Consider the following 20,713-nt stretch of genomic DNA (forward strand, 5'->3'; position numbering starts at 1 on the left):
ACAACAGCCACACGATTGATATCTTTTTAAAAAACCACTTTACCGTGATGTGATTCACTTGCCATTGTGATTCACTTGCCATATAAAACTGATTCAAAGTGCACGAGCCTGGGGCTTTCAGTGGTCACATGTATTTGTAGCCTTCACTACAGCCAACATCATAACATCTCTTCACCTCTAGAAGAAGCCCTGTGCCCTCTGCTAGCATTTCCATTTACTTCGGCACCCCAGCATGGGCAATCCTTCCTGCTTCTCTAGGTCTCCCTATTCTGGGCTTGCAGATAATGGAATCATAGAAGTTTTGTGTTTGTTCTCTAGAAAGCGCAGAGACACCTTGCTGTATGTCTGATCTCCAGTCCAGCTGTGTCCTCACCATCCTGACTCAGCACCCATTCCAACCTGCCGGAAGCCTTCTGTCTTGGCCTGGCACACCACCTTCCTAGAACAGGCCGGATACCTTTTTTTTTTTTTTTATTATGGAAATCTTTGACTGTGCTCCCTGCCTCTGCCCCTGCAGATCATCCTCATCATTTAGACTTAGCTTCATTACCACGTACTTGAAAAGGATCATCCCAGTTTGCTCTCATCACAAGTAGAAGTTAACGCCTTCCATTCTCTGAGCATGTTGCTGGGAATCCCATAATTTTGTTGTCGTCGTTCTGTATCTTCTTTACCATACTCTTTCATAGTTGTTTTTTGGAAACCAGAATTAAATGAATGTTTGAGGAAAGCGTATCAGTAGTCAGACTTTTTCGGTAACACAATTTTCTTTCCGTCGGCATTGTTGAAAAATCGGTAAATATAAAGAGTTGAAAGAAAGAGCTATCAATCATAATTTCACTCCTCAGTGATAATCACTTAGGATTTGGGCTAATATTCTTGAGACTATTATATGTCTATTTTAGCTAGACAGATATATTTATAACTTGTACAATATAATTAACAGTATATTCTTCTTCTAAATACTGAGTACTGATTTGTGTGCGCGCACACATGCATGCAAAGGCAGAGGCAAACATCTGGTTTTATCACTCTCTACCTTGTTTCTTTGAGACAGGAGACAGGATCTCTCTCTGAAACTGCAGCTACATTGGTGGCTAGCAAGCCCCGGAGATCCTCCTGTTTCTGGTCCCCAGTACCACGTTTCAGAGCCCTGGAGTTACAGGTGTATCCAACCACTTCAGGTTTTCATACGGATTCTGGGGATTTGACCTCAGGTCTTCAAGCTTGCATATGAGTGGTCTTACCCATTGAGCCATCTACCCAGCCCTTTACCATTTTTAAAAATTAAACGTTTGAGAGTTATGTATGTCTGAGACAGGGTTATCCTCTGCCACTAAGGCTGGTATAAAGTTTCCAATCCTCTTGCCTTAGCCTTCCTAGTGTTTTGATATACAAGTATGGGCCTTCAGACCCGGTGACAGGTACTTGTACTGGTAGCAAGTATAACTTGTTGTCTGATCCATTTGTGTTTAACATTTAGATTATTTTAATTTTTCAACTGTAAAATAATGTCTTGACTTCTCCAGATAAAAATCTAGAAGCTAGGTTTCTGGATCAAATGTTTGATTCAGAATCTGTATGACTACTGAAAGATTGGTCGACTTATATACCAACCTGCAGACTATGAGAATACCCACTTGGTACTGGCATTATGATAGCCCTTGCCAATCTGGTTTCCCAAAAATGGTATCTCAGAGTCACATGAATTTGCATTTCTTTGATCATTGGTGGCATGTTTTTAGTTTCTCCTTTTCTGATTTGTGTTTCTTCCGTGAGCTACCGGTTTTGTCCTTTGCCAACTTTTCTGTTGACGCGTGTGTCTTTCCAGTGCTCGCTGCCATTCTAGGCATTAATGCTTAGTCAGACACGTTGTCAGGATTTCTGCAGTTTCTTCTGTGCTTAAACTTCAGGTAGATTTTTATTGGCTGAATTTTGTTTTAATGTGACGACATCCCCCAGTCTTCTCCTTGTGGTTTCTATGTTTAGAAGTATTCACAGAGAGTTCTTCCCCAATCTTGTTTCTCTTCTGCCAGCTGCAATTTTACTTTTAAATTAATACATTTGGGCCAACGAGATGGCTGAGTGGGTAAAGGCGACTGATGCAGTGTCTTCTGACCTCCATATGTGTGTTGTGCCATATGCAAACACACATACTCACACAAATATGTTTGTAGATATATACATGTAATTAAAAATAAATTAGTTGGACTGGAAAGATGGCTCAGTGGTTAAGAGCATTGACTGCTCTTCCAGAGGACCCAGGTTCAGTTCCCAGCATCCACATGACAGCCCACAGATGTTGCTAACTCCTGTTCCGGGATACCCTTACCCAGTATATATTCAGGTAAAACACCGATGCACATAAATTAAAATATAAATATATAAATAAATTAGTTCAATAGTGTTTTGTAGAGGAAGGGGTATGGTGGTGTTTTAACACAGGACTGGGCCTGAAACTTGCTGCACAGCCTCAGTTACCTTGCCCTCCCGACCCTTCTGTCTCGTCTCCCAAGTACTAGAATTAAAGGTGTGTATTTTCACCCTCACCTTCATCCGGTTTTGATATAAAACAATACCTACCATCGTAAAGCTCGGCTGACATTTGGGATCATGTAGTCTCTATGGACAAGGGACAGTCTTCAGTTGTGTGGTGGGAAGAGGCTGTGAGTCATGCATTTTTCTCTAGCATAGGCTGATTGGGTACGAACTGCTCCTTTATGAAGTGTTAAGGGCCACCGCTTTCCTTCAGCGGCTCAGAGCCTACTTTCCATCATCCTTTTGGAAGTTCTCTCTTTCCTTGTGGATGGGCTGTCCGGTAACACCAGGCTCAGTGAGTTAGAGACAGCACGCAGGCATTCCATCCAGGTTTGGGTGAATGGCTAAGCTGAGGAGTGGTAGCAGGAACAGTGCCGGGAGGTCAGATACTGGGAGGATAGCATCAGCTATTCCATTGAAGCAGTCTTTCACTCATGTGAAAGCCTGTGGAGGGTGCTCACCTCCATGGAAGACTGAGCATGCAGCCATGGTTTCTGAGAAGGCAGCAGGTCCCAGTCATTAGGAGTTCCTGGACCACGTATAAGGGACATTAAGCAGGCGTGAACTCTATTGGGGAATCCCAAAGGATGCTAAAGAGTTGGAAATTGGGCAGAGAAAAAAATTTTTTTTCAAGGAATTCTCCTTAGGCAAGAAGAATTGGAAGCAGATCTTTGAAGCAGAGCTGGGTTATGAAAGGTAGGATGGATTCACGGCGTGTGGCCTGTCTGTGTGGAAATAACAATGTGAGCAAGCAAGTTTTTAAAATTTTGAAAATTGAATTTTTTCACTTTTCTACCTTATTTGTTTTAGATATACGAGTTGTTTGTATAGTCAAGAAAGTCATTTTCAGTGTGTGAGCTCCCGGGTGGGAAAACTTCTGGGATCTGGAAATACTAACTGTGAGAGGCAGAAGAAAGGGTTCCATTCATTGCTGCCTCTCTGCCAGCCTTCCAGTTCTACTTGTGGTGGAGGTGAAATGTTGTTTTCTAAGATTTAACTTGAGAACGGTAGGTACCCTTACTAGAACGACTCAACAGATTAACAACATGCACGGATTCTCTACTGAAGAATGGACTGGCTGGGTCCAGTCTGTTGGGATGTGGGCATCTAGGTAGGTGATGGATACTGTTCTATGTAGAATGTTGAGGGAGACATTTTGAGAGGTGGTCTATTAACCCTTAAGTCAGCTGAAGGGGGAGTCTCTGCTTTCTGAGAGCTTTCAATGTCACAAAGGGCAATAACACTTCCTTTGAGGTAGAGAATGAGATGGATGGATGGATGGATGGATGGATGGATGGATGGATGGATGGGGGGGGGGATATTGCAGCAGAGAGAGCATGCACAAATGCTGAACATAATTGCTGAAGAAACCAGCACAGAGAAATCACCGAAGCCCTGGTGTGGTGGTACCCACTTGTCATCCTGACTGAGGCAGGATGATTCAAGATCAGAAGTTCAAGACCAGCCTGGCTATACAGTAAGACAAGCTCAAACTAAAAGAAGTCATTGCAGTTGGTTGGTATCGTCAGTAACTTGTCTTGACCATCAGGGTATCAGCTTGCAATGAAAGAACTTGTCCTGCTGGGTAGTGGTGGTGCCCACACCTTTATTCCCAGAACTCAGGAGGCAGAGGCAGAGGCAGGGGGATCTCTGAGAGTAAGAGGCCAGCTCATCCTTTCTTTCTGGAGTCAGACATCTTTAGCTAGATGTTTGTTTAATAAATTTATACCGTGACATGGACACATTTTTCAATTAGATGTTTCCTATGCACCCCCCATAACAATGGAGTTGAATATTGTTAATTATAACAGAGTTTGTTTACTTTCCAAAGCCAAAAATATTTATTTATCCTTTTACAGAAAATACTTGTAATACCTGGCTATGTATAGACAATGGATAGCTGATTATGAGCTAGCTGTTTTAACATCAGAATTATGATCTGTATCAGGCCATGAAAATTTCTTAATGAAGGCCCCCTTTTCTTTTGGGACTTCTTTGTAGGTTGATGGTGTGGGAATGGACCTCTTGAAGACACACTCTGACCATCTGAAGTGCCCTAGCAATATTAGGGCTAGAATAACAGTAGTTTCTGATATTTTCTATTTGCTCCCTGGGTCTCAGTATTAATGATAGAGAACCCGAGGTTATGGGGAATAGAGAAAGGCACCTGAACTAAGGCTGTGTAAAGTGGTGGGACTTGAACCGTCTATAAGGGATAAATACCCTTGTCCTCGAGACTCCTGAGTGAGTCCTGCAGAGCCCTCCAGCCCCTCTTCGCTCCCAATGACCTCTTTTCCACTCTTCCTCCCTCCCCTCTGGTTTCTGGATCCATTCTCAGCTACCCTTTGCTCTTCTGATGGTAATTCTGTTTCTCTTGGAGCAGTTTTCTTTGGGGCCACTACCCTCTCCTCCCAGCCCTAGTCCTCTTACTCTTCTTGGAGGGAGGGTTTTGAGAATCACGTGAGTTCCTGGGCTCTTGCTCTGTCCCTGTCCCAGTGCCTCAGTGGAGAATCTGCCACCCAGGTGGTCTCTGCCTTGAGAAGATAACTATTGCCCCCTAATCGGCCGGGAGGGGGAGCAGAATGGGCCCAGGGGCCCAGAGTGGCCTGGGAGGCAGCCTCTGGGCCGCCTGAGCAGGCATCTCTGACCTTTGTGGAGAGAGGGCGTTCTTAAAGGGACAGCAGACTCTTTTTCTTTCCTGGTGGCTGATGGCCAGTTCAGATGCCAGGGATCTGAAGAGGCCATTGTTCTGGTGCTGAGAGAAGGACCCAGACCGCCTAGTCTCTTTCTTTTCCCATTTTCATCCACGTGTTCCCCCTCTGCTGTGCAGCATGTCAAGTGTGGAAGGACGGTGAGCTGTCTCGGGTCATACTCTCTCCCCTGCTCCACCCCACCTCTTCCAAAGAAAGCCTTGTCTTCAGCCTAGCCTGCAGTGGTTGTTCCTGTGAGGGAAATAAAAGTCTCTATAGACTCCAGCTTGTCCCCAGTGTGCTGTTTACTTGCCCCAGGTAGTGGGGTAGGGGAAGGACACAAGTGGCTTTTCTCCAGGTGTCTCTCCAGCACCACCTGTGCGGAACACCTGAGATGCTTGTTAAATTACTACAGGTGCAGGGCTTCAGTTCTGGAACTTCTGGGCCCCCCAGAATCTGAGTATCACTAGGCAAACCAAAGCTTGCCAGTGACTTACCTGGCTAAATATTGGAATCACGCGGAAACCCAAGGGATCAGGCCCCTAAATCTGTGCCAGGTAGCTGGTTGTGAATGGGTACCCTGGAACCACGCACAGGGTTTTGACACCTGACTCCACTGTTCCTCCGTCTCTGCCTCTGTGTTTTCAATTGTAAAAGGGGGATGAGGCTGATATTTATGGAGTTTTTCAGGGTTGGCACTGGGGTAGAGAACATTTCATGTACCTTGAGATCACCATTTGAAACAGCCTTCCTGTGGCTAACCAGGCTGCAGATGGGGGAGCTTTCCTTGCTCTGATAATTCTCATGCTGGGGTCAGTCAGTCCCCTTTCAGTCAGTGTGGCTTGTTCTGGGGAGTGTGGGCCTACCATTTGGACTCCCAGACTTCTGGTTGAGAGAAATCCCTCCTGGACGGCCACCTCTAGGCAATGTCAGCAACACTCGGAAGGGTGTCACAGGAAAGCCTTGGAAACCACATCTATAACGCTCTGTGACCTCCTCCGAGGGAATGGAAGGAAGAGAAAACAAGCTGCAGGCCCGAAATAGCTAGACATAAATACAAGGTATTATAATTACTGTCCACACCCAGCTCAGTCCCCAGAGTTAAATTTAACCCTCTGCACAGCTTTCCAAGCCCCAGAGAAGCAGGATGGTCAGGGGTGTCTGAGAGGGAAGTAGGGGTGCCCTGAGGAGGAAGTAGCTCATAACCAAGGCTGTGTATGAGGCCTCACTCTACAGCGCCTATGCAGATTCCGAATGGCGCTTTCTCTCAGCGTGCAGCCATGGAAGCTATTTCTGTTACAGCTTCTTGGTTTTGCTCAACCATTGCTTTTCTGAACACGAGCCTGTCAGATTTCCCCCACACTTGGCACCTAGCTCAAGGCTTCTTTTTTATCCTGTTCTCTATAATTTTATTTTACATCAATTACTCAGTAGTTACATCTGTGCCGACACTTTCGGACATGCAAGCCAGGGGAGGAGTTCGGAGACACAGACTGAGCCTAGACTTGTTCAGGTTTTGCTTTGTGTTTTCTCCCACCATGGTGTTCTGGGAAAATCCTCAGGACTAGGAGAAGTTGTCAGTTAGATGAGAGATTGAATGCTTTTTCTTGTAGTTGGGAGTGTGGACTGAGGATCCATAATCTGAAATCCTGGTTTAAAACTTTGGGCGTTGGCATGACAACCCTGGTGAAAAATAGCATGCCTGACTCTCTGTGGTGGATTACAGCAGGAAACAGGTGTACTGGGACATTACATCAGGTTAACTGTAAGTTATATGCACACATTATAAAGGAAACGAAAAAGAACCGTGAATTTAGACTCAGATCCTACTGTCAAAATACCTGCTCACAAAATCATTTCAAAATGTACAAAACCCTGAAGTGAAAAGCGCTTCTGCCTCCCCAAGAGTTTTTGGTTTTGTTTTTCTTTTTTGTTAGGACTGGTGATTTTACCCAGGGCCTCACGTATGTGAGGCACAGTGCTCGGAGGCACCCCAACAGCCTTCAAACATTTTGCACGAGGCATGTTTAAACTGCGTGTTATAGAGCTTGATATCGGGCTTGGTGAGTCAAATGCAGAACTGTTCAGAAGAAAACAAGTCAGCCCTCCAGAGCATGTCTCGTGGATATTTTCCACCCTGATGACAAATGTCAGCATGCAGAGACCCAGCAGTGGGCAGGGTTTGCTTAGCCTCCCTTCCCTCCCACTTGAACATACTTTATAAGACTTCCAGGAAGCTGCACAGGGCCATTTCTGTTCTTGGTGGGGGTTTAGCTACCACTGACTGCTCTGAGACAGGCTGCGATGGATAGAGCATTGTGGATAGACACAATGTGTCCACCTGCTTTAGAGAGGAATGTTGTCCCTGCTGCTACCGTTTGTTAAGAATATTCAGTTCTTTGGAGATTAATAGACCAGACAGCGTTATTGTTGTTCCTTTCCTACTTCTATTGACTCCTCTTTGGAGGAAGCTTTGCAGAGAATAACTGCTTTGGGTAGGAACTGTATTGAGAGATCAAAAGGTTTTTCCGTGAGAGAGATTTGTGGATGTCTTTCTGACAATGCAGGGAGAACTCCAAGTCTCCAGTCTAGAGCAGAAACATCTACAGGATAGGAGCGGGTAGAGCGGTTAGTAGTTTTCAGTACAGGGACTGGGAGGTACTATGCTCATTGCTGTTCTGCGCCCTCCCTCGTTAGGTACCTTTGCCTGTTGGGCACTCTCCAGCCCCATGTGATGGAAGGTGGTCTTGTGGAAGTCATTTGGACCAAAATGAGGACTCAAAGCTTACCTTTGAACCAGGACCCTCCACTGCTCCCTCCTCCTCCAAGGTTTCACTGCCTAAACTCGTGTGGCATTCCCATTTCTCAAATCCCGATGTGGCACCTCTTATCGCTTCCTCTGAAGAATTAGAGAAGCTAGACTCTCTTCTCCTCGGGCGTTCCCTCTGCCTCCTCCCACACACCTGAAAACCAGTTTCCTTTAAAGACATCAGTTCTCAACCCATGGCTTGTGACCCTTTAGGGAAGTTGCATATCAGACACCCTGAATATCAGATATTTATCTTACAATCCATAACAGTAGCAAAACTGCAGCTATGAAGTAGCAAATAAATCATTTTATGGTTGGGGGGTCACCACAGCGTGAGGAACTGTATCGAAGGGTTGCAGCTTTAGGAAGGTTGAGAACCACTGCTCTAAGGCCTCCCCTTAGTCTAAAAATCTGTAGTCTGCTGTTCTGTGTAGAGCAGGGTTTCCAGAACTCTGCTGTCTTGCCTGTCTTCTGCAAGCAGTGTGCTGTCTTCTAGGCATGCTCCTGGTAATGGTGGAAGGATTATCGAATTCCCTCCCTTGCTTCAGGTAACGAGGCTCGAGTTGTGAATTATTGCCACATGTCATGCTTCTGGTTCACATGGACTATGATATTGTCCATGGAAGTGAGACTTTCACAGCCCTTTCAGGATTGAAGAAAAAAAATGTGTCATCAAAGGTCCAGGCTTATTCTGTAGTAACCCTTATGCCAGGCTGGCTCGCGAGTCAGGGTCCTCAGCTTGCTACCTTACTACCGGTCTCTTTAGGTCTCTTCTGTCCCTACTTGTCCCTTTCCAGTCCCTGTTAAGTTGGATTAGAAGAGGATGTGGAGGGACAGGGAGCAATGATGTGTTGAGAAGAGAGGAATCAGGAGCCCGGCTCAGCAGCACTGGCTGGGTTGCTGTCAAGTCAGCTGTGGTCAGTGCAGCTGCCTTCTGTCTCCCATTCCACGGCCACACAACTCACATTTTAGGTGCTTCTTACTTGACAAAGTAAAAAGTAAAGCTTGGATATGGAACTTTAGAGGAAAAGTGACCTGGATTGGGGGGGGAGGGTCAGCTCTTTTAGTCACATTGGTCCTTTGCTATAATAGAGAAACTGAGGCCCGGAGTAAGGGCAGGACAGGGCACTTACATGTCACATCCTACAAGGGTAGTAGAAGTTGTCTTACAAAGTGAATGCTGGGTGTGACACTTAGCCTAGGTCATCCTTAGTAGAGTCACGTAAATACTTGGGACATTAAGCTGAGCATCCTAGGTGCCACCTTTAGGGAGAGTGACTGAGCAGACCAACAGCTGTAGGTGCACATGAGTGTGAAAGGTGCACACCAAGAAAATGCATCTGTAGATAGGAACCCTGCCACAGCCATGGGCATCAGACACATGGCAGCCCGTCCCAGCTCTGTGCATTGGATCTAGGGAACTCTCTGTGTTGCAGCAACACAACAGCCCTCTTGGTATCTCCAGATACTTCACTATACCAAATAGGAGCTGGGTAAGGATCCTTGGCGGTGGTTTCCGGTCCTTTGCTTTCCACCTGGCTTCTCCGCTGGCTGACCCCGTCAACCAACCTTCTGAGATGTGTTGGCGTGTCAGATGGCACACAGAAGCCGGTAACTGGGGACTGAGTTATGTCACTGACAGAATTCCTTTCTAAGTCACACTGAAACTTGTGTGGAGCTGCGGGCTGCTTCCCGCCGCCTGGCTCCCGCGCCGGCTAGATTCACCCGAAATAACAACACACAAACTGTATTCATATAAACACTGCTTGGCCCGTCTCTATTAATGTGTGTAGCACCACAAGGTGGTGACTTACCAGGAAGATTCTACCCTACATCCATCTTGGGTCGGAGCTTCATCACGTCTGCCCTGGAGAGGAGCGGCATGGCATCTGCCTAACTTCCCTTCTTCCCAGCATTCTGTTCTGTTTACTCCACCCACCTATGTTCTAACCTATCAGGCCAAGCAGTTTCTTTATTAATTAACCAATGGGATCGACAGATTGATATATGACACTCCTACATCAGAAACGACTACCTTTCCTACTTTGACATGCATGTGAACATCTACATGTGTGCACACATAGGTTCCCCCAACTTAAATTGCCAAGACACTGCAGAAGCCTGTCAATACTATTTTTATGGTGTACGTTAGCTACTGAAGCCAGTAGGAGTTCTCTCATCCAAAGCAGAAGTGGGATTGGGGTAGAGGAAGATGGAAGAAATGGACCTGTTGCTTAAGCCTTGGGCCTGTGCAGGAAGGACTCAAGGTCTGTTCTTGGGCACATGTCAGCATCTTAACTGGGACACCCTGTGAGCAGCCTTCCCTGGTTAAGACCTTAATCTGGTATTAAGAAGAGGTCAGTTACCTCCACAAAGAGGTGATTTGGAGATGGGCTTAGAATCTCCTAATATCCTGAAGTGGGCAGAGAACAGTGGGGGCCACAGCGTGGTCACTTGCCTATTGCAAGGAATTGGGACTTTAGACATTGCAAAGTGGGACCAAAAGCCTTTGGATTTGACCCTTTCCTTCTTCTAAGTTCTTCCTTCTTCCCTGTTTGTGACCACCCTGCTGGCGGGTTCTCAGCTCATAGCTTCCCTGTATGAGAAACAACCTGCTTTAGGATGCCCCCTGTTAAGTGGACCGGTACCCTGCCCTTGAGCTCCCAACGCCACCTACCACCTTCCCTACTCCGTCTGTTGGCTCCTGGGCTCCACAAAGACGCATGCCTTCTTGAGCTTCCCACAGAATCATGACAAGATCTTCCATCTTAGCTGTGTGTTCTCCAGTCTCATCTTCTTTTTTATCTCTAGGTATGACCTAGAACCTTTTCTGGTCCTTATCCTAGGCATAATGACAGGCACACCGGAGGGACCCTGCGCTTTCTCTTGGGGTTAGAGCACTTTAGTGCCTGCCACTTGATATCATTGGATGACCAATTGCGACACAGGACACAAGTATCTTCCTAATCATTTGCAGAGTGTTTCTGAACACCACTAAACTTAGCCGCAGTCAAATCTAAAACCCAAAGGAGCAAAGAGAATTGGATTGAAATAAAACCTGAAGGTCAAGAGAACGGTAACACTAGGATTTGACCATTTTAAATTTAAATCTTTAGACCTTGATGGTGACATCTCAGTGTACTTAATAAGCAAACAGAAGCACTCTGGACCTTGTTGACTCAATTTTCTCTGCTGCAAAATTGAAATAATAAGATTAAGTGGAGTATAACCCGATGTGCCGTTTATTAAGTTCCCAGACAAGGGCTGACCCGTCACCTTCTCGCGTTAGCTCTTATTCTGTGGAAAATCATAAGATAGGTAGGAAAATGTCATAGATTTTTAATTTTTTACTTCAAAATAGAGATGTGGAGAAATTTTATACAGTATTAGCAGATTAGGTTAGGACTGATGAAACCTGAATTGTGTCACATTAGGGTCCCTTTGTTGACCTTGGAGAAAACGGACGCCTGTTTCCTCTCCCCCAGCATTCTGACTTCACTGGAGTGGGAGAAAACCCAGATGGTGGACGGGCTCCAAACTCCCAGCTGGTTCTAATGGAGCGAATGGAAAGTACAGGTTTACACAGTCAGTGGATTTGACATTGATCCTGGCTGAAAACATAGAATTAATGGTTATGAATATCTAGAAAATATAAAGCAGTTGTACAGGCACCATTAATTTTGTTTGGCTAAGGCTCTAAAAATATTGTGGTGAACGTTTGTACTCATGGTGAATCAGGATTTAATTGATGTGTACGTGAAAGCCCCCACCATGCAATCTCCCCAGTGGGCTAGAATTAGGCAGGGATTCACTCCTCAGTAACTACTTTGGTATCCCTGGTCCTAGGGAGAGCTTCTATACCTCCCTATCTCTATGACAATGGTGAAGTTTTTTTCTGCAGATGGGCACCTGATTTAGCAGAAGAGCCAACACCGTGATAACACCATATGGACTCCCGTCATCTTTTGAGACGTTTCTTGCTTCATGTTTTTGTTATGTAGACACACTCATGTGAGGGATGCAGTATCAACAAGAGGCTCTGGCTACAGCTAGGTCAGAGTCGGTGAGTGTACTCATTTGGATACTTCTAGCTCAGCTCTTGGGGAATAGAATCTGTGCTGAGCTCATGAAAGGCAGAGTGGAGACTTCATGGAAATTAGTTTCCTGCATTAGTAGATATAAAACCTGGAATATTCTGAAAAGAGTACCAGATGGCCAGAACAGCCAATGCCTTTGCGTCACAAAAGAACAAATTTAAGATCCATGAGGGCCAATCAGCAGACAGAAACCATGCCAATAATTTCAACAGTGGAGCCTTTAATCCCAGCACTTGGGAGGTAGAGGCAGGCGGATCTCTGTGAGTTCGAGACCAGCCTGGTCTACAAGAGCTAGTTCCAGGACAGGCTCCAAAACCACAGAGAAACCCTGTCTCGAAAAAAAAACAAAAAAAAAAAAAAAGAATCATTGATGAGTATTTTTTTAAATTTATTTATTTATTAAAGATTTCTGTCTCTTCCCCGCCACCGCCTCCCATTTCCCTCCCCCTCCCCCAATTAAGTCCCCCCCCCCAGCCCGAAAAGCAATCAGGGTTCCCTGTCCTGTGGGAAGTCCAAGGAACCTCCACCTCCATCCAGGTCTAGTAAGTTGAGCATCCAAACTGCCTAGGCTCCCACAAAGCCAGTGCGTGCAGTAGGATCAGAAACCCATTGCCATTGTTCTAGAGTTCTCAGTAGTCCTCATTGTCATAGGAGTGAAAGTCACAGATAGAGTGCCCCCTCCAGTTAGAAGAACACTAGCTGAATAGTCTTGTGAGAGAGCCCTTAAATTTCCAGTTCCTCCAAGCGGGTGTGTGTGCTTCCGCCTCAATGTATGTAGCCAGTTCTTGAGGTGCTGCAAGGCTAGGAGACTGCCCATAGCTTCGTGCAGGGGACGTTCTAATTATAGCATCCCTTCAGCGCCCTCTACTGGCAAGACCTAATGCTACATCTGCTTTCAAAGGAGAAATGTTTCAGGGAGCCATTCCACCATCATAAGGCCGGGCAAGGAAGGGTGAATTTCGAGCCAAGGGGCAGACATCTATCTGATAACTGGCCAGAGTAGGAACGACAAGACAAATCTTCCAAGGTGTCTTGTGCTGTGGAATCCTACATCAAATTACATCATCGCATGCTTTTTACTTGAGCAGGTATTTTTGGAAGCAGCAAAGGATTTGGGGGTGAGGCCAGACTTCTGCTACTCAACTGTCTGCCCAGTCTGAAATAAAACTTTTATAATTTATAGCAAATTTGGTCAAATTCGTGTCCTTGTCTCTAGCATTTGAAAAAAAAAATTCTTTGTAAACATCAGGTCTTTTCTTCTTCCTCCTTTGGCCTACCCCACGGACTTCAGAACCCTCTTAGATGGCTGTCTGCATTTTACAGGTACACTCGTGATTGGGGTGATGAGCTAAGACGATCAGGTTCGATTTTGCTCTGCATCATCCCACAAAATCGGGTCCAATTAAAATGCCTGAGTGCTCCTTCTGGCAAGTCTTCATTGTGATGCAAATAAGATTCACAGATATAATAAGACTCAGCCTGTGATCACAGCCTCTCGTTCTTGTCAACAACAATTAAGCCTTGAGGTGAGCAGTATTCTGTGTGGACAGCAACGTAAAACAGTTGAACATTGCTGAGGTCGGTGAGACTGTTATTTGGGTCAAGAGGATTTGCGGACACACCTTTTTTTTTTTCTTTCTCTAGAGTGCAGTCTGGAATGTGCTTTCAGGACACCGCAGGACCCTGTGAAACCTCATTTTCATTGGGCACTTGAGGCTGTTGTTTGTCCCCTTTCTGCGACGATTTAGTTCAGGAAAGGCTATCAACTTTACCACAGTTTCCTAAATTAATTTACAGGAGAGCAATTTGGGCACTTAGGTAGCGATAGCTTAGCTGTTGACATGTGGAGACCATCACTCCTGTGAAAGTCTCTCTAGTTAGCCAGGTGGTGACTCAGCGTGATTGACAGGTGCCCTTAGTAAGCAACCTGGGCCTTGGGAGAGGCCAGCAGCTACCTCTCTTCCTGGAGTGTGATGAGAAGGGGTCAGCCAGGGGAGGCAGGTTGGGTGCACTTACATAGATGCTCTGTTGTTCAGCAAAGCCACAGGACCCCACTTTTTATGGTTATCTGAAAAAATGGGGATTATGAGCACATCTCTTTGTTGTTGGTAGGATTGCATGAAATCATTTGCTTAGCAAATTGCATTACACATACCCCAAATGAGGAGCTCCTGTAAAGAAAGGAAAGCTTACCTTCCGTAACACAGTAGAGCAGAATCTTTGCATGGCTTGATATGTAAGTTTCTGAATGATGTCTGTGCTGTTTCCTTCTTGGGCAGAGCAGTCAAAGAACATGTTGGTGACGTATTGCTTTTTAGTGACTGTATTAAGGACCAAAAGATCTGAAGTTTCACGTGATTAGCTTCTTAGAAGATGTAAAGGTGTGACTCAGCAAAGCCTGCTTTGAAATTACACTTGTCTTATCCCTGACCTTTTAACTAGTGTTTTCAGTAGAAACTGTAAACATGCTATGAGTTGGGGCCATACAAGTGAAAGATGAATCGGTGTATTTATAATAGAGATGGGAGAGTCCTTGAAAAGTCAGCATGGTGTGTTCAGAGTCACGTAGTAAGGAACTGGGGAAGGCTGAACGAGGACGTGGTTATCTGACCCACCAACATCTTGCTTACTATCCTGATGGAGCTTTACTCTGTGCAAGTATTGACTAATCATCCTAGGTACTCTTATGTGCTGGAGATAAAAGAAGGAAATGGCCTAGAACCTTCCTGGGAGGTAAAACCAGCAGAAAGAACACAGGGTTTGCATTTGACTTAGGAGTTCTATACTTCAGCTTGTAAGGGACACAGTGGGAGATGAACCCAACTCTGTGGGTGCTTTCACGTGTCTTTATTTGCTTCGTTGTCTTTTAAGTGTTAAATGTGTTGGCGTGTGTGTGTGTGTGTTTGCATGCATGCGTACTATATATATATATGAGCCCCAGATAGGGGTAGTAGAGTCATCTGCTGAAGAGTGCAGTTCAAACAGCTAGATGTTAATTTTGGATTCAGATTTAACCTAAGCTCAAGGCCCTTCTGTGGAGTAAGAGCAGAGGCAGGTAGGAGGTAGAGCTCAGGACAGAAGGAAGAATGAGTTGAGACAGTGAGCATTTCCCTTGGCATTGCTAGTTTGCCCTTCTGTGGAACTGAGACTCCCCTATGTGACTAAAGTGGAACCAGACAGTCCAAACCCATCTGCTTCTTTGATCCCACAAGCCTGTTATTCTATCAGCAGGGCGTAGAAGGAATCGGTCTTGAAGAGACTTGTCGTGATGAGGCTGCAGACCTGGGACTTAAAGAACGAGCCCCCCCCCCCCCGCCCAGATGCTCAAGAAGTATTAGTGCTCAGCATGAATTTAACGAGCAGGACACCGTGGCCCCAGTGGGTCACAGTGATTATCCACCTCCGGCGTGTCTCCCGGGCACTGAGAGCACATGGACGAGTGCCATCTCATAGAAAGACCCAGATAGTAAGAATACACCTGTCGGCCCACTTTGTCTAAGGGGCAAAGCGTGAGCATTAGGTAGACCCACACAGTGTTCTCATGGGGTCACTGAATCAGAATCTCAAGGGACTCAAGGTTGGGATGCAGTTGTCATCATTCTCCAGGTATTACAAGCACACCTAGGGCTTTGGGCAGTGCTGCTGTAGCTTGGCTTTGAAATGTCCCCCCAAAGCCCACACAGTGAAGGAATGTCCAACCTGCGGTGCTTTGAGGAGGTGGGGAGCCTTAGGGAGGTGAGGCCTCACTGAAGGCAATTTCAGGGTCTCAGCCACTCTCTCTGTCTTTGCTTCCTGCCACCCATGAGGTGAACAGGTTTCTTCCTCCTCACACTGTGCCATGGTAACACCAGTGACCATGAATTAAAACTCCTTAAACAGAGCCAAAGGAACCCTCTCCCTTCTGAAGTTGGTCACCTCAGGTATTTGCAGTAATGGAACACTAACCTGGGAAGCTGATGGTCATAGGTGTAGTAGTTTGAATGCAATTGACCCCTATAAGTTCAGATGGTTGGCACTATTGGGAGGTGTGGCCTTGTTGAGGTGGGTGTGGCCTTGTTGAAGGAAGTGTATCGCTGTGGGGACAGGCTTTGAAGTTTCTTTTGCTTAAGTTTCACTCAGTGTCACAGTCCACTTCCTGTTGCTTTCTGAGCAAGATGTAGCCAGCACCATGTCTGCCTGCGTGCCACTGTGTTCCCTACCATGAAGCTAATGGACTGAACCTCTGAACTGTAAGACGCCGCCCTAATTAAATGTTCTCTTTGAAAGAGTTGCTGTGGTCATGGTGTCTCTTCACAGCAATAGAAACCTTCACCAAGACATGAGGTCTGAGTCAGGTGAACTGGATTCCCAGTTCAGTCTCTGTATTGCTTACTCGTCTTGTACTATGACAGAAACTGGGGCATGAAGCAACTTAAGTGAGGACGGACTTACTCTGGCCCACAGTTTGAGGGGATACAGTCCTTTGTGGCAGGGAGAGCATGGTAGTCCGTTCCACAGCCGTGAGAGCATATGATGGCCTTGGGCACATTTGGTGAACCAGGAAGCGAGGACCTCAGCCAGACGTGGAGCCAGCCTCTAACTTCTAACCCTGTGGACCCATGTCTGACAGTGAGGCCCCATGCCTAGAAGGTTCTCTGCTCTTCCAAACCAGAGCCAACAGCTGGAAATCAAGCTTTCAAACCCAAGAGCCTGTGAAGGCCATAGGAAACAGTAGGCTCCTTCTCGCCTTCACCTTTTCTGCGACTCGGTGTCTTCATCTGTTAGATGGGCTGCAAAGCCTATTCATGCGGCTGTCTGGGGAACTGAATGACTTCATGTGGACGTGTGCTTTGCCAGCGATGAGTGGTTTGAAAGGTATTTGCTAGCACAATGACTGAGTAGGATGGCGGGCAGACGTCCTCCTGGGGCGCGCGTGAGGACTGCGTCTTAGTGAATGGGTGGAGAGACTACAGTTTAGAGAGGCGCAGCTTAGGATATGAAAACTCAGACGACCCCACTTTGTCATGAGGGTAAGTGCTTAGTGTGGGTGTCACTGTGCTGTGTGGGAGAGCCTCACCCGCTCAAGAGGCCAGCGTGGCGTTCTCTTACCTCACACGTCTGGGAGGTGCTGTCCTGAACAGGTCCTCGGCCATTTTCTTGTGCAAGATTCTGGTCTCCAGTGCTGCCTTCCTCCTCCCTGTTCCCAGGGCTCAGGCAGGGAGAGCAGCTGTCATCCTGTGAATGACGACGCAAACCTCTATTTGGAGCTCGGCACCTGCGTTTTTATTTGGCGTCACCTCCTTGCTACGAGTTGACCTAATAGACAGCACCTGGGAGCTGATCGGGCGGCAGCAAAGGGAGCAGAGGCTCCCGGGGTGCATCATCTCGGGTTTTGTCAGATTTGGGGATGAAGAGGAATAACGCCTGCAGCCCCAGTAGCTCTGCCCTCCAAGCTGGCATGAATAATTGAGAGCTGGCAAGCTGACTGCACCAGAGAGTTGCATTATGTAAACCGGCAGGCGGCGTGTGCGTGTGTGTGTGTGTGTGTGTGTGTGTGTGTGTGTGTGTGTGTGTGTGTGTTCCTGCTTGAGAGGGTGTGTGTCTGCTGCCTGTGCGCCTGCGTGCCCGAGCTTAGAACAGCTGTCTGTGAGGGAGTCGGAGTCAGAGAGGGAGGGAGGGAAGAAAAGAGAGAAAACGCAAAGGGACTTTTCTACCGCTGCGTGGCCACACCAAATAACAGCCACTGAGGGAGGTGGGGGGGGGTTGAAGAAAATAAAAAGGGGGCCATGCTTAAAATTCCAGAGCAGTACGAAACAGCAGAGCAGGAGAGCGTCCCCAGCCTATGAGAGCTGTGTCCCCTGTCCCCTCCCCAGTAGACACAGGGCTTTTGGATGGGCATGGAGGTGAGTGCCCTCCAACGTCCTCAGGGCCCCTGCTCCCTGCCCCCACCCCTACTGCCCCATGCATGAATGAATGGGTTTTCTGCACTGCACTCTGCTGCGTTCCTAATGGCTTCCAGGTTAGTGCCACCTCGTGCTGACGCTTGTGTGTGTGTATGTCAGTCTATCTTTGTTTCCTTGTGGGAATTTTGGGAAGTGGGCGGTTATGTCCTGGAGTAGGGTGGGGGCTCTGGGGGCCTGGAGCATGGACCTGCCTGTCTGTATGCTTTCTCCAAGTGAGGCGCTGGCTGCTCAGGGCTGCCAAGAACACAGACCTTCTGAGGCAGAGTAAATCTGGAGTCCATGTTGTTCGCTTCTGTTCTCTGTTCAGGATGGAGAAAGCAGCCAGTGTGACGTCATACTGCATTCCTTTCCCTCCCTGGCCTTGCCTCCTCTCCTCCATCCTCCCCACCTCTCTCTCACCAGGAGCACTACCTGGGTTGACCTGAGTGGTTCACTACTGAGAGGCAGCCCTGGGGTAGACTGGAACTGATGGGGTCCCCTTTGCCAGCGAGACTTAAGAGAAGCACTGTGACGTGAGCTAGGTGGTCAGGGGATGGAATTAATGGTGCGTCATGGAGGTAGCCAGGAACTGCTGGGGGAGGCTGGCCAGACCATGTGCTCCTGGTTCCCACCCACTGACTTCCTGTGGGTAGGAGGTGACAAAGAGGGGTGACCAGGGAGATAGGGACAGATAATGCTTATTCCAAAGGGAGAGGACCAAGCACCATAAGGATCTGGTCAACAGAAGGAAAGGACGCCAGAGAAGCAGGCAGCTTGTGGCTGGAAAGGAGTTTGCTTCTTCTGTGACTTAGTCGGTACTTGGTTCAGAGATTTGCCATATGTTTTGAGGAAACAGACACCGAGTGTCTGCATCTTCATTCTCCACCTCCCCGCATTGTTTGTTATTGGCTTGCTTTAGAGAAGTGGGGGTGGGAGGTAAGGGACTCAGTCATCTCCCTCTGGCCTCAGCCAAGAGTTCAGCCGGGGCTGGGGGAAGCGATCTCTGTTCCTCTGTTCCTTTGCTAGCAGACTTTTCTGATCCTTGCCTGTCCAGCTTCTCCTGACCACTGATTTTGAATGGTGGGTAGCAGTCCCCAGCTTAGCAAAGTCTGGGATCTGCAGGAGCAAAGCTGGCCTAGAGACAGGGAAAGGGATGTTTCGTGGAGCTGCCTAGGGCAAGAGAGTGACAGAGCCAAGGCCATGCATAGAAAGTAACACCTGAAGACCTTGTCAGTGGGCGATGAGCCGAGAATCTGCTGCTGGTGTGGTAAATGTGGTAGACACTGAGCGATTGGAAACTTGATACCAAGTGAGGACAGAGCAAAGGGTAGGAACTTTTGTCATCTTCGCCTCTTCCCTACCCTTCTGGCCCGAAACATTTCTGCTGCCACAGACAGCAAGCAGGCAGCAGCTCTTCTCAGTGTTGGGTGGTATTCCTGTTGAGGACAGGTTCCTTGTCTGGGGACACAGGCAAAACAGACCCATAGAAAAGATCTTTACAAGTTGTTCAGTGTCAGAGCAGGCTGGAAACTCTTTCTGTAAATCTTTAGGTTTTGCGGGCCCATGGTCGCTATCAGAGTTTCTTAGACAGTGAGAGTCATTCTGAGTAAAGGAGCATGGGTGGGTTCACAATAAAACATTTCTCTGGACCCCTGAAAGCTTGACATGCTGCAAAGTCTTTTTGATTTGTTTGTTTAAAAAAAAAAACCTATTTAAAAGTATGTAATCTCTGAACTCATCCCTGTAAGAATTTAAGGTCCACGGTTTTGCATCTAGCTTAGAGATACAGCCCTATCAGCGATTGAGAGTGAGAACTGGGTGACATCATCATCAGACTGGAACTCAGGACCGGCCCAGTGAGGGGAAGTGGTGAGTGGGTGTGTTCCTTGTAGGGACGCACATCAGTACGTGACACGTGTAGACACCCCTACCCTCATCAAGGATGAGGAAAAGCAAGAGCTTGGATACCCAAAAGAGAAAATGACTAATTCTAGATTTCCCTGGTTCTGAAGATGGCTCTAAAAATAGGTTTGCGCTCTGATTTCTAAAGCACATGGGGGGTGATCATTCCTCTCTATTCTGAGTCTGTTGGACCACTTCTGCACGGTTACAGCCATGTCTGGGCTCACCAGTATATTGGGGCTCTGATCAATCAGATTCAGCCAGGGGCTGGCTGAGGGCTTCCTTGTCGTGTGCTGTAAGGGGTCAACATGTGTAGAGAGGCATCGGAACTGTGTGAAAATACCGCTTAGAAAAGAAATTCGGATTATACTATGGTTCCTAGGGTAGAACTTTGGTAGGAAACCACAGGAAATAGTTGGAGCTTTATCTGAGTTATTCAAAGGTGAAACGATTTGCCAAACGATGGCTTTTGTCTCGTCTTGTTCTCTAACAAGTTCTCTAGTGCCATGTGAACAGAGATTGCCACTTGGAGATTCAGCTCAGGAGGGAGGTGCCCTGCTTCCAACATGCTGGGTCCTGAGCTTGGTCCCCAGCACCGCAAATACAAAACAGCACATAAGCAAAATTCGTATGATATGTTGTTGGAGAGAGAGAGATGGTGGTTTTTAATTTCTGAGGCTAGATTTGAGGAAGTAAATTTCACTTTAATGAAGGCAGTAAAGCATGAAGAAATTACATCCTAGGATCCAACCTCAA

At 47.0% G+C, this 20,713-nt stretch overlaps 1 protein-coding gene across 18 annotated transcripts in view; it reads left to right on the forward strand.

Annotated features, from left to right (window-relative positions):
• Gramd1b (GRAM domain containing 1B) overlaps window positions 1-20,713 on the forward strand; it is a 235,639-nt gene that overhangs the window by 168,049 nt on the left and 46,877 nt on the right. For 2 of the 18 annotated variants that reach the window (XM_075966296.1, XM_075966298.1), the window contains exon 1: window positions 17,760-18,132. The exons of 14 other annotated variants lie outside the window; for them this stretch is intronic. In XM_075966296.1, the coding sequence (XP_075822411.1) occupies window positions 18,083-18,132 (50 nt within the window). In that variant the 5' untranslated portion in view covers window positions 17,760-18,082. Of the gene's footprint in view, window positions 1-17,755; window positions 18,133-20,713 lie in introns of those variants that run through there. 2 more of the 18 variants (XM_075966297.1, XM_075966300.1) reach the window with 2 other exon arrangements.

Source organism: Microtus pennsylvanicus, chromosome 3 (assembly GCF_037038515.1).
Source record: "Microtus pennsylvanicus isolate mMicPen1 chromosome 3, mMicPen1.hap1, whole genome shotgun sequence".
Taxonomy (NCBI): domain Eukaryota; kingdom Metazoa; phylum Chordata; class Mammalia; order Rodentia; family Cricetidae; genus Microtus; species Microtus pennsylvanicus.